Source organism: Lynx canadensis, chromosome D4, assembly GCF_007474595.2.
Source record: "Lynx canadensis isolate LIC74 chromosome D4, mLynCan4.pri.v2, whole genome shotgun sequence".
NCBI lineage: Eukaryota > Metazoa > Chordata > Mammalia > Carnivora > Felidae > Lynx > Lynx canadensis.
This window is the reverse complement of record NC_044315.2, coordinates 16,812,026-16,828,800: the sequence shown is the minus strand read 5'-3', so window position 1 is coordinate 16,828,800 and position 16,775 is coordinate 16,812,026. Positions and strand designations below refer to the sequence as shown.

Sequence of the window (16,775 nt, the reverse complement as noted above, 5' to 3'; positions counted from 1 at the left end):
TTAACCGACTAAGCCACCCAGGCACCCCAGACGTCCTTATTTCTTAAGCAGTTGGTGTCTTACTATAAAAAAAAAAAAAGGTGCAGCAAATCCAGGTCCAAAGTACGTAGTCATCATAACAAGTAACCACCACTTGTTTTCCACTGAAAATGGCAAATTCTTCCCTGGGCCCTCCTCATAGTGGCTCCTACGGACCACAGAGGTGGTGAATCTCCGATGCTTTGTCCCAACATAGCGCTGTTGGAAGTTCTGCGAAAAGCGCAGCACCCCCAGAGATAGAAACGACAGCACCAAACCAAGTTGTCCTCTTTTCACCACCTTGTTCCCTGGTGTGTTGGGTTCTTTCTTTCTGAAATTTTAGTGGAGGCTTTTTCTAACTGAGCCGTCTCTAAAAGAGAATATATTTAGATATGCATAGAATTAACTATGCCTGTGATCATTAAAATATTTTTTTCCTATGAAAACACACTTGTCATGAGTTGGTCCAGTTTGTCTCTGTTTAGAGTTTTTATTTTTATTTGTTTGCTTAGAGTTTTTAAATGCCTGAATTTACAAGCACAGGCAGCTTTGAAGCCACAGATTGACACATGTATTGGGGTCTCTGTTCATTAAGGAAATGCTGTTTAATTGTGCCGGATGCCAACCATTTCAGTAATTACTAGCTTCTAGTCTGTTTAGGGTTTAAATAGACTTGGACTCTGCTTTAGTGAGCAGAGTTGCTCATTGAAATTAGCAATGTAATTTTAAAGCTTTTTCTTAAATACGAACATAAGCACAGTAACATTTCAGTTGGTGGTCTGAACTGAATGGATGGAGAGTTTTAATTTTTCAGGTGACTATCTAATCATTTAATCATTTGAATTTAAGAATTTTATGCTATAAAGTTTATAGCTGCTAAGGAAAGAGAGTCTTGAGTCCTGAGATGAAAAAGCACAGCCATGTGAAACTGTATTCTCTTATGAATTCTGAAAACTGTCAGACTGTATATTTAGGTCCTAATTTCATTAGCCCATCCTAGTTTAGAAGAATTTGAAGTGGTATTTTGTTTGTGTGTGGGAGAAATCTATCATGTCTGCAGTTCACTCCAAAGAGATAACAGGTACACAATTGCCTAGTTGAATATATTTTTGTCTCATATAGTTGGGCATTAGGATGAGCTTTAAAGAAGCATTTTTTTCTACTTAGATTAAAATAAGGACTATATAATTTATGAAAGGATTCTTTTAGCTAAAAGAAACCATTTAAAACGGGAAAATAGAGGAAATGTAGACTGCCAAATAATTGAAGAGTAGAGCCTGAAAATTTAGATATACCCCTCATCCTGAAAGCCCTCTTAGGCCAAAGACAAATATTTCAGATGTCTTTCAAACAAGATCTCAAGCTCTTAAAATTCAGGATTTCAAGTGCTTACAAATCTAGAGTAATATCTCAGTGGGAAAACAATGTATACTAATAACCCAGTAGAAAAATAGTGTAAATAGACAGTACACAGAACACGAAATACAAGGAACTCCATCTCCTAAGAATATGCAAATGTGAAAAACACACTAAGATGCCATTTTTCACCTATTACAATGCAAAGTTTAAAAATTACATAACTTACTGAAGACCTGAAGAAACCTCTAGCTTGCTGATGGAAGAATAAATCAGTACAATCTTATGGAGGGCAACTTGGTAATATTTAACAAAATTTTAATGTTTATCTTTTGACTCTTGAAATTCAATTTTGGGGAAGCTTTCTACAGATATATTTATTCCTGAATGTGAAAGATCATCTATGCCAAGGGTATTAATTTTAACATTATACTAACAAAAGATGGGAAAGAATGGAAATGTCCTTAGTAGATTTTGATACATTATGTTACAGTCATGTAGTAGAATACTTATTCAGTCATAAAACAGGTTAAGGAAGCTCTGTGTAGGAGTAGGAGAGAGGTTCCAGACGTGTAGTGTTGGGATGGCAAACTTCTTAAAGGGCCAGCTAGTAAATATTTTAGGCTTTTCTCTGTTGTTGGGGGACACAGCCACAGACCATATGTCTATGTGTATGACTGTGTTGCAATGAAGTCTTATTTACAGAAACAGGTGACTGGTCTGTGGGGCATAGAAGAACTTGGAATATAAACTATAACAGAGGTATGAAGTGCTGAGAGCACTGGGTAGTGAGTTCAAGCTTTGCCTGGGATATTTGGGAACGACTTCATAGATGAATGAGGTAGGTGATCATTTAAACTGAGTTTCTGTGGGTGTGTAGGAGCTCTGAAGATGAAGGTGAGGAGGAGGTGTTTTCTGGAATTGGTGAGGAGTTGTTTGATACGTGGAGTTCTGTGTTGAGAGTGGAATGAAGAGGTAAACTGGGATCATATTTTTGAAGGGGCTAGACACTAATGGGGTTTCTAACCCATTTTCTACTTCGAATAAAAAATATTTGAATGCCTACCTCTGTTAGACCTTTAAATTTTGCCATATTTACTTCAAGGCTGTTTTTTTTTTTTTTTTTTTTTTTTTTTTTTTTTTTGCGTGGGTTTTTTGGCATATATTTTGTAAAAGAAACATTATAGACACAGTTGAAACCGTGCCCTGCAAACCATGCTGAGTATATATTCTTATCTCTTTCCAGAGATAATAGCTAATATGAATTTGTTACTCTAGCCTTCCGACATTAACTACATGTTCATACACCTTTATAAACAATATATTTTATTGTTCTTTATATTGTAAAAGTTCAAAGAATGGTTTGTGGTGTCATTTCACAATTGGCTTTTGCTCAAAATTGTGTTTTTACCATTTCTGTGTGTGGATCAGCCCCGGTCAATGGAAATAAAATGCAAGCTGTATATGTTATTTTAACTTCTGTAATAGCCACATAAAAAGTCACAGGTGAAATTAATAATATACTTTAATAGCCCAGTGTATCTGAAATATTATTTCAGCATATAATCAGTATGTGAGATTATTAATGAGGTATTTTACACTCCTTTTTTATACTAGATCTTTGAAATCTGGCATCTGTTTCACACTTGCAACACCTCTCAACTTGGACTAGCCACGTTTTAAGTGTTCAGTAGTCGCAAGTGGTTAGTGGCTTTTACTGTATTGAACAGAGAACTGCTACGGTTCAAGCAGGACGGAACACTCCCAAGTGCTTGAAAGTTGCGCGCGCTCCTGACCTCCAGGGGTCACGTTGACCCAAGAGAAAGTCTTTTGTGTTTTGGAACTTGCTAATCCTGCAGCCGCAGCACAGAAATCATTCTGTGTGCAATAAAGGAAACCTCTCTCAAGAAGAGCAATTACTGCTGCTGATGGATGGTTGGAGCACGGAGCGCGGGACAGGCACGATGCACGGCCTCTTTAGACACGCAGGGGCCCCTGCCCTGTCCTTACAGGAGTACGCTCTTCATTCTTGCTTGTCTGGGGTAAACTGCTGAAACTTTTCCTGCTCTTCTCAGGGGTGCCACATTGGTAGCAAACATACTGCTTCTCCATAGTCGGACCTTAGTAAGTAGGTAGACCTGTTAGCTTACATTTCTTTGCGAAGAATCTCCAGCAGCATCATTTGATTATTGAGCCCCACGTAATATGCCTCTATGCCTGGTTTTCTAAGTTTTAGTCAAGGTTAAAGTCACCTCACCCCAAAGTCTATATGTAGACTTCTAGTTCTCTTACTTATCGCAGAAATATCTTCATTGAAATGCTGTAGAGTTGACCTGGAGTCCTAGCGGAAACTGCCTTTTAGCATGTTTTAGTTTCATACACATTAAATTAGAGACACTTTCCATTATGCTGTTAGTATCCCTCATATAATAACCCAATGAAAAACAAATCTAGCTAAGGACAAAAATTTAGGGAAAAATTCTCACCATGTCATTCATTCATTGCTTGATTTTTGACTGTTTTTTCAATTCTGTGGCATTTATTTTAATGTGTCTTTTATATACCCACATAAATATATATTACATAATAGATAGATCTATCATGATCTCTGCTCTTAGTCTGGGGCCTTGATATAGTCTGCATTGCACGGCTTGATAGCTTTTTAGTAGTTTTATATGGCACTTTCTGCCACAAGGTGGGGGTAGAGAGTTCTATAGGCCTTTTTAGGTAAGGAGAATTTGGTCATAAAGTTTAGCTTTCCATAAGTTAACAAAATAATTGTCCGGCACCATTGTTAACACAACTGCCCCTTAGGGTTAGCAGGATTTCTAATTTCTTCATGGTAATATTTTACTCAGCTCATCAGCCATTCAGAAATTATTAGTGATTATTTTTTATAACAGTTTACTCTATGAATTTACTTCCATATCATTTACTTTTTGTTGCATTACTTTGCCTTTTTTTTTTTTTTTATTTTTTAATCTAAGGTGAGAACGGTCACTTGGGAAAAAGGCATGTTTTGATTGGGCAAATAGGAACTGAGAAAAATAAAGAGGTAATTCTGGGAGAGTGAGGGTTTTGGTGGATCTGATAGGGAGTGGAAATGAGAGAGGCAGGCCTGGGTGAGGTGTCACAGTGGCATGTCCTTTAAACAAAGGGTAGCAAAGAGTTCTATGGCTTGTAGTTTTACAAATTTTGATAATAAAAATATGTATATGCTTGTTAGATACTGGTGCAGGTAGGTCTACACCAAGCGAGAGGACGTTACCCATTCTCTTCATTAGAAATGTAATCAGGGGCGCCTGGGTCAGTCAGTTGAGCATCGAACTTTGGCTCAGGTCACGATCTCATGGTCTGTGAGTTCGAGCCCCGCGTCGGGCTCTGTGCTGACAACTTGGAGCCTGGAGCCTGCTTCGGATTCTGTGTCTCCCTCTCTCTCTGACCTTCCACCATTCGTGCTCTCTCTCTGTCTCAAAAATAAATAAACATTAAAAAAAGAAAAAAAGAAACGTAATCAGAGGCACCCGGCTGGCTCAGTCAGAAGAACGTCTGACTCTTGATCTTGGGGTTGTAAGTTCGAACCCCACGTTGGATGTACAGATTACTTAAAAATTAAAAAAAAATTTAAAGTTTAATCTATAAAGTCAATTAAAAATTAAAGTGTTGGGGTGCCTGGGAGGGTCAGTTATTTGAGTGTCTGATTCTTGATTTCAGTTCAGGTCACAATCCCAGGACCATGGGATTGAGCTGCATATCAGGCTCCGTGCTGAGCATGGAGCCTGCTTGGGTCAGTCTCTCTCTCTCTCTCTCTCTCTCTCTCTCTCTCTCTCTCTCTGTCTCTCCCTCCCTCTGCCCTTCTCTCCCACTTGCATTCTCTCTCTAAAAACAAAACAAAAAAAGAAAAAATATTAAAGTGTTCACACATAGAGACATTGTGCATAACCTGAAATAAGAAAGCATTTTATTTTAGTGAAAACTGTTCTATGACCACTTGGCATCAGTTTGCTCATATCAAATATTAAAGAATGTCTATATCAGAATAAGCCTACTTGTCAGAAATAATTTTTAACAAATCTTGGATGTGCCTTACTGTATATATAAAATTAAAGAGTGAAACTAAAGAGACTTTGTTAAGGTTGTTATGCAAATACATATGTAATATGTTTCAGACTGGATGACCGTGGACAAAGTCCCACGTTACTATATTTATAGACTGAATTGTCAAAAGCCCCATGGTTCTGTTTGTTTCTTCTTCATTTCAGAATGGGAAATGCTGAGGTTACCATATGGGCCACTAGTGAAAAGACCTGTTGCTATTTGGTGGCGCACACCAAACTTAAAGACCATGTGGTATAAAGATTTAAAAAAGAGTTCTACATGGGAGTAGATTTGGAAATTGGATTTTTTTTTTTTTTTATAAATTTTTTTAATGTTCATTTATTTTTGAGAGAGACTGAGCATGAGCGGCGTAGGGGCAGAGAGAAGAGGGAGACACAGAATCCGAAGCGGGCTCCAGGCTCTGAGATGCTTAACCCCCTGAGCCACCCTGGCGCCCCTGGATTTGATTTATGAGCTAAATTTGGAGAATGCAGATGATAATGAAATTCCTTCTTAATTGACATGATGGCAGCTGATGTCTATAAGATGCCATTTTGGTTCCCCTAGAGTTCTATTTGACTGGAATTTCTGAGAAAGTCCCTTGCTTTGCTAAGGCTGTTAGCCATTTGAAAGTGGATGGTGAGTCTTACGGTGAAGAGAAGTTGTGACTGTAGTGTGATGCTAATCGGTGGAGAGCCAGTGGTTTGGTGTGACCTGCTTGCCACTATCTGTGCTCAGTTAGGAGGCGCTTCCTCACTTTGCCCATGAGGACACCCTCCCTCCAGGTTCTTGTGCCGGCAAAATCCGTAGACTCTTACAGATACACCTAACACGTTAAAATCTACATACATTTTATCTTAGTCACACAAACCATTGTATTTGCTACAGACTTTAGAAATAATGTATTGTTTTACTGTTCCATGATAAAATAATTTTGTTCAGTCTTTGTGTGTATCGGGATCCCTTCCCTGGGGATAATTTGTCTTCTTGAGGTAGTTGTTGTTCAAGTGACAGCTACTTGGGAATATGAGTGTCTTTGTAAGTTAGATATAAGGTGACTCCTTTTTTTCCTGAAAAATATTTAGAGCATGAAACCTTCATCCGATATCTGCACATGTGATAATTCCTCATACTCTTATTTTCCATTTATGTTTAGAAGTACTTCTCAATTTTAAGAAGTCAGAGTCTCGAGTGAACTTACTGAATATCTAAGTTTTTAGTTAATGTGGATTTTGTCTTTTTTTTTTTTTTTCTTTGAGGGGTTGGACATAATTGCCTTATTTCATTTCAGGGATCCTTCTAAAGTAAATATTCTGGTACCTGGTGCTGGACTAGGAAGACTGGCCTGGGAGATAGCTATGCTAGGTTATGCTTGTCAAGGAAATGAATGGAGTTTTTTTATGCTCTTTTCTTCCAACTTTGTACTCAACAGGTATTTAATTTACTTTTTGCTAGAAATAGTAATTTCTCAGAATCAGATTGACTTACCTATTTTTGAGCAATTCTGAATTTGAAGATAAATACATAGTGTTTGATTACATGTGTCATAATTGTTTCTTATATTAACATCAAGTTGCTTATACAAAATACCACTTTTAATCAGTTCCTAGTTAGCAGAATGTTGAAACAGGATGGATAAGTGACTTTTTAGAAAATGATGAGGTATCCCACAAAACAGAAATGCTTCCTGTGCAGAATTGCAAGACTGTATGTATGATCCGGGAAGGAGTGTTTTCTCTCTGTTCCCTAAACTTCTCCACCCATTGGTTTCTTTAATGGAATCAGAGTTCGGTGTAGCAGTCGTAACTTCTTCCCTTAATCAGATATCTTATAAAGTGGCCAAGTATGCTCCTATGACTGAGTTGGAAACATCTCTCAGAATTTCTGTGGCCTGTCTTAGAAAATAGTAGAAAAGCGTTCTTATTTTTAAAGCCAGAAGAGGTGCATTGGGAAAAAAAGAACTAGCTGCCTTGTTTAAATTAAATACAATGTTTTCTTGGTGGCAGTGTGAGTTAGGGAGGGGTGAGAAGGTTAAAAGGAGATAATTAGAATAGTTGAGTAGCAAACGAAACCCATACCACTTTTTTGAGAAAATAGTGGACTGTGTTTTTACTTGAGTCTGAAGTTTGGAAACACATTTTTTAAAATGTGAGTGAACGACACATTTATATTTCTGAATTTACTTTAATTTTTTTCCTGTCTTTTAATTCATGATTGGTTGCTCATCTACATGTGTATGTGCATTTTCAGATAATTGGGGAGGGGTATAGTGGTAGCACTTTTAAGTATTAATGAGTTTTATAAGTAAACGTTCAATCAGATTATATTTTAGTGTTTAAAGTAGATTTTTTTTGGTGAAGTTTTTAGTTAACACTGAATTTTATGCTCCTATTTTGCAGATGTTCTGAAGTTAATAAATATAAGCTTTATCCTTGGATTCATCAGTTTAGCAATAACCGGAGGTCAGCGGATCAGATTCGACCCATCTTTTTCCCTGATGTTGATCCCCACAGTCTTCCTCCCGGTTCTAACTTTTCGATGACAGCAGGAGATTTTCAGGAGATTTATTCAGAATGCAGTAAGTCCAAAACAAGCATTTAAACGGTCTTGTTCTTTGTTCTAAATTTAATGAGCCAATTTTATACTAAGGCAAAGTTTTGGTCATTCACTCTGATAGTAGAATGTGAGGTATACTTCAGTGACAATTTAGGATATTCAAAGACATATGTAAGGTAATGATGGGAAATATAAAGAAGGGTAAGATTCCACAATTCAGAAATGTAGACTCTGTTGGGTCTATTAATATAAGATGACATGTAAATAAATTTCAGTGAGTAATGAGTACAGTAAAGCTAAAAGTAGATGAGTGTGGGAAAGAAGTTCTTTGTAGAGAGAAGGCTGTGACTTCAAGAATAGGGAGAGAGAGGTAGTACAAAGAGATGAATGAATAAGATCATCGGAGATGGTGACACAGCCTGACTGGAAGGAAAAGAGAGGTTGGTTTGGGAGCTTAATGGCAGATGTGGCTAGAAAAGTAGGTTGGTTCCAGATTGTGGAAGACCTTTATAATCAGGTTATGAAGTTTGGACTTCACCTGGGCAAACTGTCGAAGTTTGAGCCAGCATTAGAGAAAAGGAGACGGTAATGGAGAGAGGGGCAAGGGGAAGTGGATTGGCAGTAAAAGCAAGAGGAAAAGTAGAATGCTGAGAGGTCGGTAAGGTCATTAATTCAACAGGTACTTTTCTGAGCACCTGCTAAGTCCCAGGTGTGTGGTAGGCATTGGAAAGAGAGCAGTGAGCAAAGCACAGTCCCTGTACAGGGGTTTCTATTCTGATAGGGAGTGAGGGGCAGTGACATGAACATTGTGAGGAAGAATACTAAGGCAGGGTGACAAGGATATAGAGTGGCGGGGGAGGGGCTGCTGTTCATCGAGTTCTCAGGGAAGTCCTTTCCAAGCCAAACTTTAAAAAAATGTTGAGCAGAGAACCTCGAAAAAGTGAAGAGGCAAGCCATTAGATACTTGGGGGGGAATGTTGCAGAGAGAAAGAGTGGCGAGAGAAGGAGGATTCGCGGTGGGGAGGGCGCTTGTTCTGCTCAAGGAAGAGCGAGAGGCCACTCGGGCTGGGGTGTGGTGGGCAGTGGGCACCGCGGTGGGAGGCCAGGTTGGGGAGGGTTTGATTGTACTCAGAGAAGTGGGAAGCCATTAGAGGGATTATTGAGGTAGGTTTTTGTTTCTTTTTCCCTGAACTCTGACATTGGGAAAACCTGTACTTTGAAGGTGGAAAGAGTGAGATGGAAGATGTTGGGTGCTGGGGATGGAGAGCGAGGGCTCAGAATAGAGCTGAAATAATGGGAAACATCAGTTAGGCGAGTCCAGGGGACGTTGTTCTGCAGCAGGATTTGGGAGAGCAGATGGTGACACAGGCCTCCTCGGTTGGATGCGTGCCTTTGTCGTGCCAGCATTTGTACGGAGGCCTGCCTTAGTTCAGCCTCTGTCCCTGTCCTGGGCCACAGCCTCCAAGGACACTGCTGTCCAGGGGGTTCACTTGGCTACCTGGCCCCCCTTTTACACCGGCCAGTATCCGGAGCACTGGCAGGTAGTTTGAGTATTTTGATGCCATTCATTTCTTACTTGGCAATAAGTGCCTACAGTCTTTCTGAAACTTGCCAGAATTGATGGTTAACATTGGCTTAAATCACAGTTTAAAGTTCAGATAACTGTTTATCTTAATTGATTTGAAATGAAGGGTAGACATTGAGTAGATTATAAACAAAACTCTTACGAGTACCTTTTGGTAAAGATACTAGTAATATAGGCTATCGAAAATGGTTTCCAAGCTGATCATCAAATTCTTTCTTTTTTTAAAAAAACTTTTTTAATGTTTATTTATTTTTGAGAGAGAAAGAGAGAGAGAGAGAGCGAGCATGAGCAGGGTAGGGGCAGAGAGAGAGAGAGGGAGAGGGGCACAGAATCCGAAGCAGGCTCCAGGCTCCAAGCTGCCAGCACAGAGCCCGATGCGGGGCTCAAATCTGAGAACTGCGAGATCATGACCTGAGCTGAAGTCAGACGCTTAACTGACTGAACCACCCAGGCACCCCGACTATCAAATTCTTAATAAAAACTTTTATGAATTGCAAAGTATCTCATAAATGATTGTTTGGTTACCGTAATTACACAGTTGATTGGAAGAGTTTAGCTTCTGTATTCCTCCAGTTAAATTAAATATTCATAGTCTCTTAAGACATAGCTGGTACATTTATGGAATTAATTAAAAGAAAAGGCAGAATAACATAATTAAATGTAGTAACTTGGCTTTCCTTCACTAGATACCTGGGACTGCATTGCTACCTGTTTCTTCATAGACACAGCTCACAATGTAATCGATTATATTGACACAATATGGAAAATACTCAAGCCAGGTGGAATTTGGATAAATCTAGGTAAGTTCCTCGGTATTTATTAGAATCTCATACAGTTATCTGAGTACTTAGAGCAATTCTCTGTTTGGTAATTTCACAGTAACCAATGTTCACAGAGGTTATAGTTAGTTAAGTTGTACAGTATCCTTTAGATACTATCCTAGTCAGTCATGCAGTTCCTCTGAAAGCAGTGGAAACCCCAGAAGTTGTGTATTCTCCTAGGTCATTCTCACAGCAGTCCTCGTTTCAAAGAGTACAGTTATTACCCTGATAATCCTTCTCTCATCATCCCCACCCTCCCCTCCAGTGACAGCAATCTGTCAAGAAGGAAGTGCTCTTTTTTTCTTTCAAATGAAACATTTGAAAGAAAGTCCTTAAACCGCCCCCCCCCCCCCCCCCGCAACTTTCTCCGAGGTACAAATACATAGTGGGAAAAGAGTAGATAAGGTGATTTTCAGGACTGCCTTGAGTTTAAGAGAGAATATCATTTCATTTATGCAAAAACCTTTTTACTGCATCCTACTACTAGGTGATGAATATTCCCATCCAGCATCTGGAGGAAGTTACCAGTTTTATCCTCCTCCTTTAAAATAAAGGGAGAGTAATAATACCAAGGTAAATATACTTGTCTCTTTTAGTTAGATGTATAATCCATGTTAAGAAAGACATAATGGCTAGGGGCGCCTGTGGGCCCAGTCAGTTCGGCGTCCGACTCCTCACTTCGGCTCAGTTCATGATCTTACAGTTTGTGGGACTGAGCTGTGTGCTGACAGTGGGGAGCCGGCTTGGGATTCTCTCCCACTCCCTCTGTCTCTGTCCCTCCCCTGTTCCTGCTCGCTCGCTCTCTCTCTCTCTCTCTCTCTCTCTCTCTCTCTCAAAGTAAGTAAATAAACTTAAAAAAAAAATAGACGTAATGACTAGAATATAAAGATTTTCAAGATGAGGGTTATTACGTAACATAAGAGGACAGATACACCTTGTTTGAATCCATGGCCTTCAGGATTGGTCTAGTTTTGTTGTTGGTTCTCTCATGTGCTCTTTTAAAAAAAAAAAATTTTTTTTTTTTTTTTAACGTTTACTCATTTTTTGAGAGACAGAGACAGAGTGTGAGTGGGGGAGGGACAGAGAGAAAGGGAGACCTCAAATCTGAAGCAGGCTGCAAGCTCCAAGCTGTCTGCACAGAGTCTGATGTGGGTCTCGAACTCATGGACCGTGAGATCATGACCTGAGCTGAAGTCGGACACTTAACTGATTGAGCCACCCAGGCACCTCTGTGCTCTCTTTTTAGTGATTGGAGTTGACCACAGATTTTCCCATTAGGACTAAGACTAGAGGCAGTATTAGGTCTTTTCAAATTTCTCTTTAGAATTTCATGGGGGCAAATGAGAGTAGTTGTAAAATGTAACCATCATATGAAACAATTATCTCAAACCTTAGATCCTCTTTAAAAGTGGTCACTTCTTTAAAGCAGATTTCTTTAAAAATTCCCCAAGAAATGATTGAACTGTAATACAGTTGACCCTTGAACAATGTGGGCATTAGAGGGATGCTGACCCCTTGCACAATAAAAAATCTGCATATAACTTTTTTTTTTTTTTAATTTTTTTAACATTTATTTATTTTTGAGACAGAGAGACAGAGCATGAACAGGGGAGGGGCAGAGAGAAAGGAACATACAGAATCTGAAACAGGCTCCAGGCTCTGAGCGGTCAGCACAGAGCCCGATGCGGGGCTCGAACTCACAGACCGTGAGATCATGACCTGAGCCGAAGTCAGACGCTTAACCGACCGAGCCACCCAGGTGCCCCTGCATATAACTTTTGACTCCCCAAAAACTTAACTACTAATGCCTGCTGTTGACCAGAAGCCTACTGATAACATAGTTAACACATATTTTGTATATTACATGTATTATATATTGTATTCTTACAGTAAAGGAAGCTAGAGGAAAGAAAATGTTATAAAGAAAATTATAAGGAAGGTGGGGTCTGTGGGTGGCTCAGGTGGTTAAGCGTCTGACTTCGGCTCAGGTCATCATCTAGCAGTTAGTGAGTTCTAGTCCCGCATCGGGCTCTGCGCTGACAGCTCAGAGCCTGGAACCTGCTTCAGATGCTGTGTCTCCCTCTTTCTCTGCCTCTCCCCTTTTCATGCTCGCTCTCTCTCTCTCTCTCTCTCTCAAAAATAAATAAAAAAATATTTAAAAAGTTAAAAAAAATTATAAGGAAGAAAAAATACACTGAGTACATTAAGTTTCACTGGCATGTATTTATCAACACAAAACGTGTGTAAGTGGATCGGTGCAGCTCACACCTGTGATTTTCAACGGTCAAATGTATTACCTACTGGTTATTTGCTCACTGGGGGTTAGACGGTGTGTGAGCCACTTGTAAATACATTATTTAATCTGAAAACAGCCCTATGTAGAAATGGTATGTCTACTGTCTTACAGTTGAAGAAACTGAGTCTTGCTTTTAAGTAACTAGCCGTGGGATCTTTGGGGTCCTTGGCGTCCTGGAGCTTATATATGGCAGAGACAGGCTCACAGCCCAGATCCAATACCTCGAATGCCTAACCAGCTAGCCCTCCGGCTCACCCTGGGTCAGTTTGTGACTTAGCAGTAGCACTCATGTTATGTAATTAATACTTTTGACCCCAATTACTGAAACATGGTAAGGATCTGTGTATTTCCAAAGCATTGGGTTAAGTTTCACAGAAACCACTTTTCTGTTTGAACTTTTAATTGGTTTATTAATATTGTATTAAGTTATATAATAACAATAATTATTTACAACTGCCTGGAATAAATACAGTTGGCCCTGCCTAAGCATACTGTTTGATAAGAATGGATGTGCTGGGCTCTATTGTGATCTGTCCCAGGCACCAGAGGGAATAGGGCACATTGGTTAGTGGGAGGTCAATGAGGAGATCTTCTACTCTTCTTACCAGAGTTTCAAAACGATTCTGAGAATTAGAGTAGTGGAGAAGCATAGTCCTTAAAAATACTTGTTCGGAAGGTTAGTATTTTCCAAGTAAAATTCTTTTAACATATAAGCTGAGGGGCGCCTGGGTGGCTCAGTCGGTTGGCGGCCAACTTCGCCTCAGGTCATGATCTCACAGTCCGTGAGTTCAAGGCCCGTGTCAGGGGCTTGACAGCTCGAGGCTGGAGCCTGCTTCAGATTCTGTGTCCCACCCACGCTCTGCCCCAAGCCCACTTGTGCTCTGTCTCGCTCTCTCAAAAAGAAATGTTAAAAAAACATTAAATGTATAAGCTGAAGAATTGTAAAAATACTAATTATGTTAGGGTGCCTGAGTGGCTCAGTCAGTTGAGTGACTCTTGATTCCGGCTCCGGTCTCGATCACAGGGTTGTGGAATCCATCGAGCCCCACGTCAGGCTCTGCGCCCAGCATCGAGCCTGCTTAAGATTCTCTCTCTCTCCCTCTGCCCTTCACTCCCGCCCCCGCTTGTGCGCTCTCTCTGAAAAACCAATTGAAAAATAAAAATAATAGTAATTGGCTCGGTGAATATACCAGTGATACTGTTGTGCTCCAGGTGTCTGTGCAGAACAGTGTTGTTCGCTTCTTAGGCCACGTGCTCGTCTTTTCCTAAGCGTCACTCTTACTGCTGCTTCTCCTATTCTTTCATCTCTCTGGTCCACATACCTCTGTTATGTGCCACGCCACTCGGTACCAACTTGGGTACTTCGGAATCGAAGAGAACCCCCTGTCTTTTCCGATCCGTCTTCTGCACAGATTTCCCCCAACCGGAAAACTGTGTGTTCTCCTTAGCCCTCTTCTTCCTCACCATCGGCACCTAGCCACAAGTTGTGTCTCCTAAAGCTTCCTAATAGGTCTTGAACCTCTTTCTATCTCAGGGTTTCTCAGTGGCAGCGCCCTTGATATTTGGGTCAAGATCATTCTTCATTTGGATGGGTGGAGAGGGAGGGCTGTCCTGTACAGTGCAGGGGGGTGGGGGGGGGGTTGTGCTGTACTCCACAGGGGGGCGGAGAAGGAGGGCTGTCCTGTACAGTGCAGGGGGGCGGAGAGGGAGGGCTGTCCTGGACAGTGCAGGGGGGCGGATAGGGAGGGCTGTCCTATACAGTGCAGAGTGGTGAGCAGCGTTCCTGGCTTCTGCTTACTCAGCCGCAGTGACACCTCCTCAGTTGTGACGACAGAAATGCAAAATCACCCTAGTTGAGAAGCACTGCTCCAGTCTCCTGCTAGTTGAGGGCTCAGGCCCTCATCGTCACTTGCCTGGGTTATGCAGCAGTTCCCGGAGTGTCCCCCACGTCCAGGTTGTCTCCAGCCTCGTGCCTCTTCTAGTTCTCTGTGTGACCCCTGGAGTGATCTTCCCCGCAAGCCGATCTCTTGCTGTCCCACTCCCCACATAGAATTCCAGCTTTCCGGATGACCTGAACTCTTCAGTATTGTGCATGGTGCCCTTTGTGATCTTTGCTGTGTCTTGTGTCTTAGCTTCATTTTTTTTTTTTTTTACCTCCCCAGCCTTGACCTCAGTGCCAGCCCTCTGACTAGAAAGCCTTTTCTGTTTTCCCTCTGTTCTCACGTTGGCTCTTTGCTGTGTGCGCTCAACACTCAGCTCAGGTGATCCTTCAAGATGGAGTAAATTTTTGTTGTCTTCCTCTTTTATGTTCTCGCAGAATCTGTGAGCATTTAACACAACGTCGTGTTGCCACCTGTGTTTTTGTTTTCCCCGTTGGTCTCTGAGCTCAGTGAGGGCCAGAAGCTGTGCTTGCTCTTTAACCTCCCTCAGAGCCCGACAGTTAGTGGCTATTTAGGGACTGTTCTGTGCATGAGTGTGTTGTTTCAGTATTTGAAAGCGGAAACAAAGTAATGGTAGAAGATCGGCTGCCAGGAGACATGACAAAGTGGCATTTATATGGGTAAATTTGTAACATTCCCATGGTTTTGGCTTCAGTCGTGTGGGCCTGGAAAATTAATTTTACATATAAGCCGAGAGCGTATCAGCCCCTGGGGGGTGATTTCACACTCACCATGCTGCCCTAGACCAGAACATTCATAGGGAAGGAGTGCCGGGTGCATAACTAAAAAGCTATATTGGAAGTTAAATTATAACAAAGATATTGTCTACATTCTATGAAATCAGAGTTGGGAATATGGTTAATTTGTAAACTGCTTTAAGGGGGATTTGAAGTTCTCTGATCTTCCTCAGGTGAGGGAAAGCTAGTGAGCTTTTTAAGGGAACTGTTTACATGTGTCCTTGGGGAAACCTTTTGTTCAGTTTTTCATGCTGACCAGTGCTCCCTAAACGCATGATGGGTAATGTATTTTAAACCGTGTGCACGGGTGTGCATATGTCTGCACTGACACTTAGGTCCAGCACTGGAGGGCAGGCGATTAGTGAAGTGAATCTAAACTTCATCTGGAAGAATAAACAGGTGAAAGTTCTCAAAAGAAAGACCCACAGTCTTTTCCTTCCTACTGGGATAAACCCATTTCTCCCTAAACACTTCTGACACATCTGGACACCAAATGAGGTGTTTTCCTCCACAATAAGGGATTCTCTTGGACACCAGCTGGGTGTCCTCCAGTTTAAGTACTTCCTATGTTGTCTTCCTGGAGATAGTGTAAGATACCATGGGTTAAGGGTTTAGCCTCCAAGACCTCCGCCCCCACCCCTCCACACACTCAAATGCTAGTCACAAACTGTCCCCTGTGCTTCTGACCAGCTGTTGGTCTATAGGCTGTAGATTGGAGGTTCTCTGCCAGAGACCAATATGTATATTTTCTATTATCTTACAAGCACCGAAGGAGAACTTTATAAAGTGTAATGAGAGATGAGTCCTATATTTTAAGCATTATAAAGCTTGATATTTTTTAAATGTGGGAAATTTCCTATAAAAGGTGGGTATTTGACCCATTGCCTCCTTTACTCACTGAGACTTTGTTACAGTGATTGTAAAAATAGAAAAAAGTCTAAAACAATGACAGAAATGGCAGGGATGTCATTAAGGGACAACAGAATGTAACAGTTTTTCAGAAGATACGGTAGGTGGATAAGTTTTGCAAAAACCAACCAACCAACAAATAAACAAAAAACAAAACACCAATGTGAACAGAGCTGGTTGACCTGGAATAACCCTGGAAAATGACTATCTGTGTGGAAGATCTGGTTTGATCCTGGAACATGAGTGGCCATATGGGGAAAAACAGGAATTGAAGGTCAGCACATAGGGACCAGTTCATCCCTATGTAACCAAGTAACCAAGATGCCTCCCTTATGCCCATTCCAGTCCATGCTCAGGCAGAGACCAGAAATTTAATTTACTGGAAAAAGTGACTGGAAAAGAAGAAAATTTAAGAAGATGTGACCTAGTAGAGAGTAAGCGTGAGACACAGGACAAAAA

The 16,775-nt window shown here is 40.8% G+C and overlaps 1 protein-coding gene across 2 annotated transcripts in view; it reads left to right on the top strand.

Annotated features, from left to right (window-relative positions):
• CARNMT1 (carnosine N-methyltransferase 1) overlaps window positions 1-16,775 on the top strand; it is a 43,401-nt gene that overhangs the window by 20,170 nt on the left and 6,456 nt on the right. For both annotated transcript variants that reach the window (XM_030292967.1, XM_030292968.1), the window contains 3 exons: window positions 6,764-6,904; window positions 7,872-8,050; window positions 10,300-10,413. In XM_030292967.1, coding sequence (XP_030148827.1) covers window positions 6,764-6,904; window positions 7,872-8,050; window positions 10,300-10,413 — 434 coding nt within the window. The remainder of the gene's footprint in view (window positions 1-6,763; window positions 6,905-7,871; window positions 8,051-10,299; window positions 10,414-16,775) is intronic.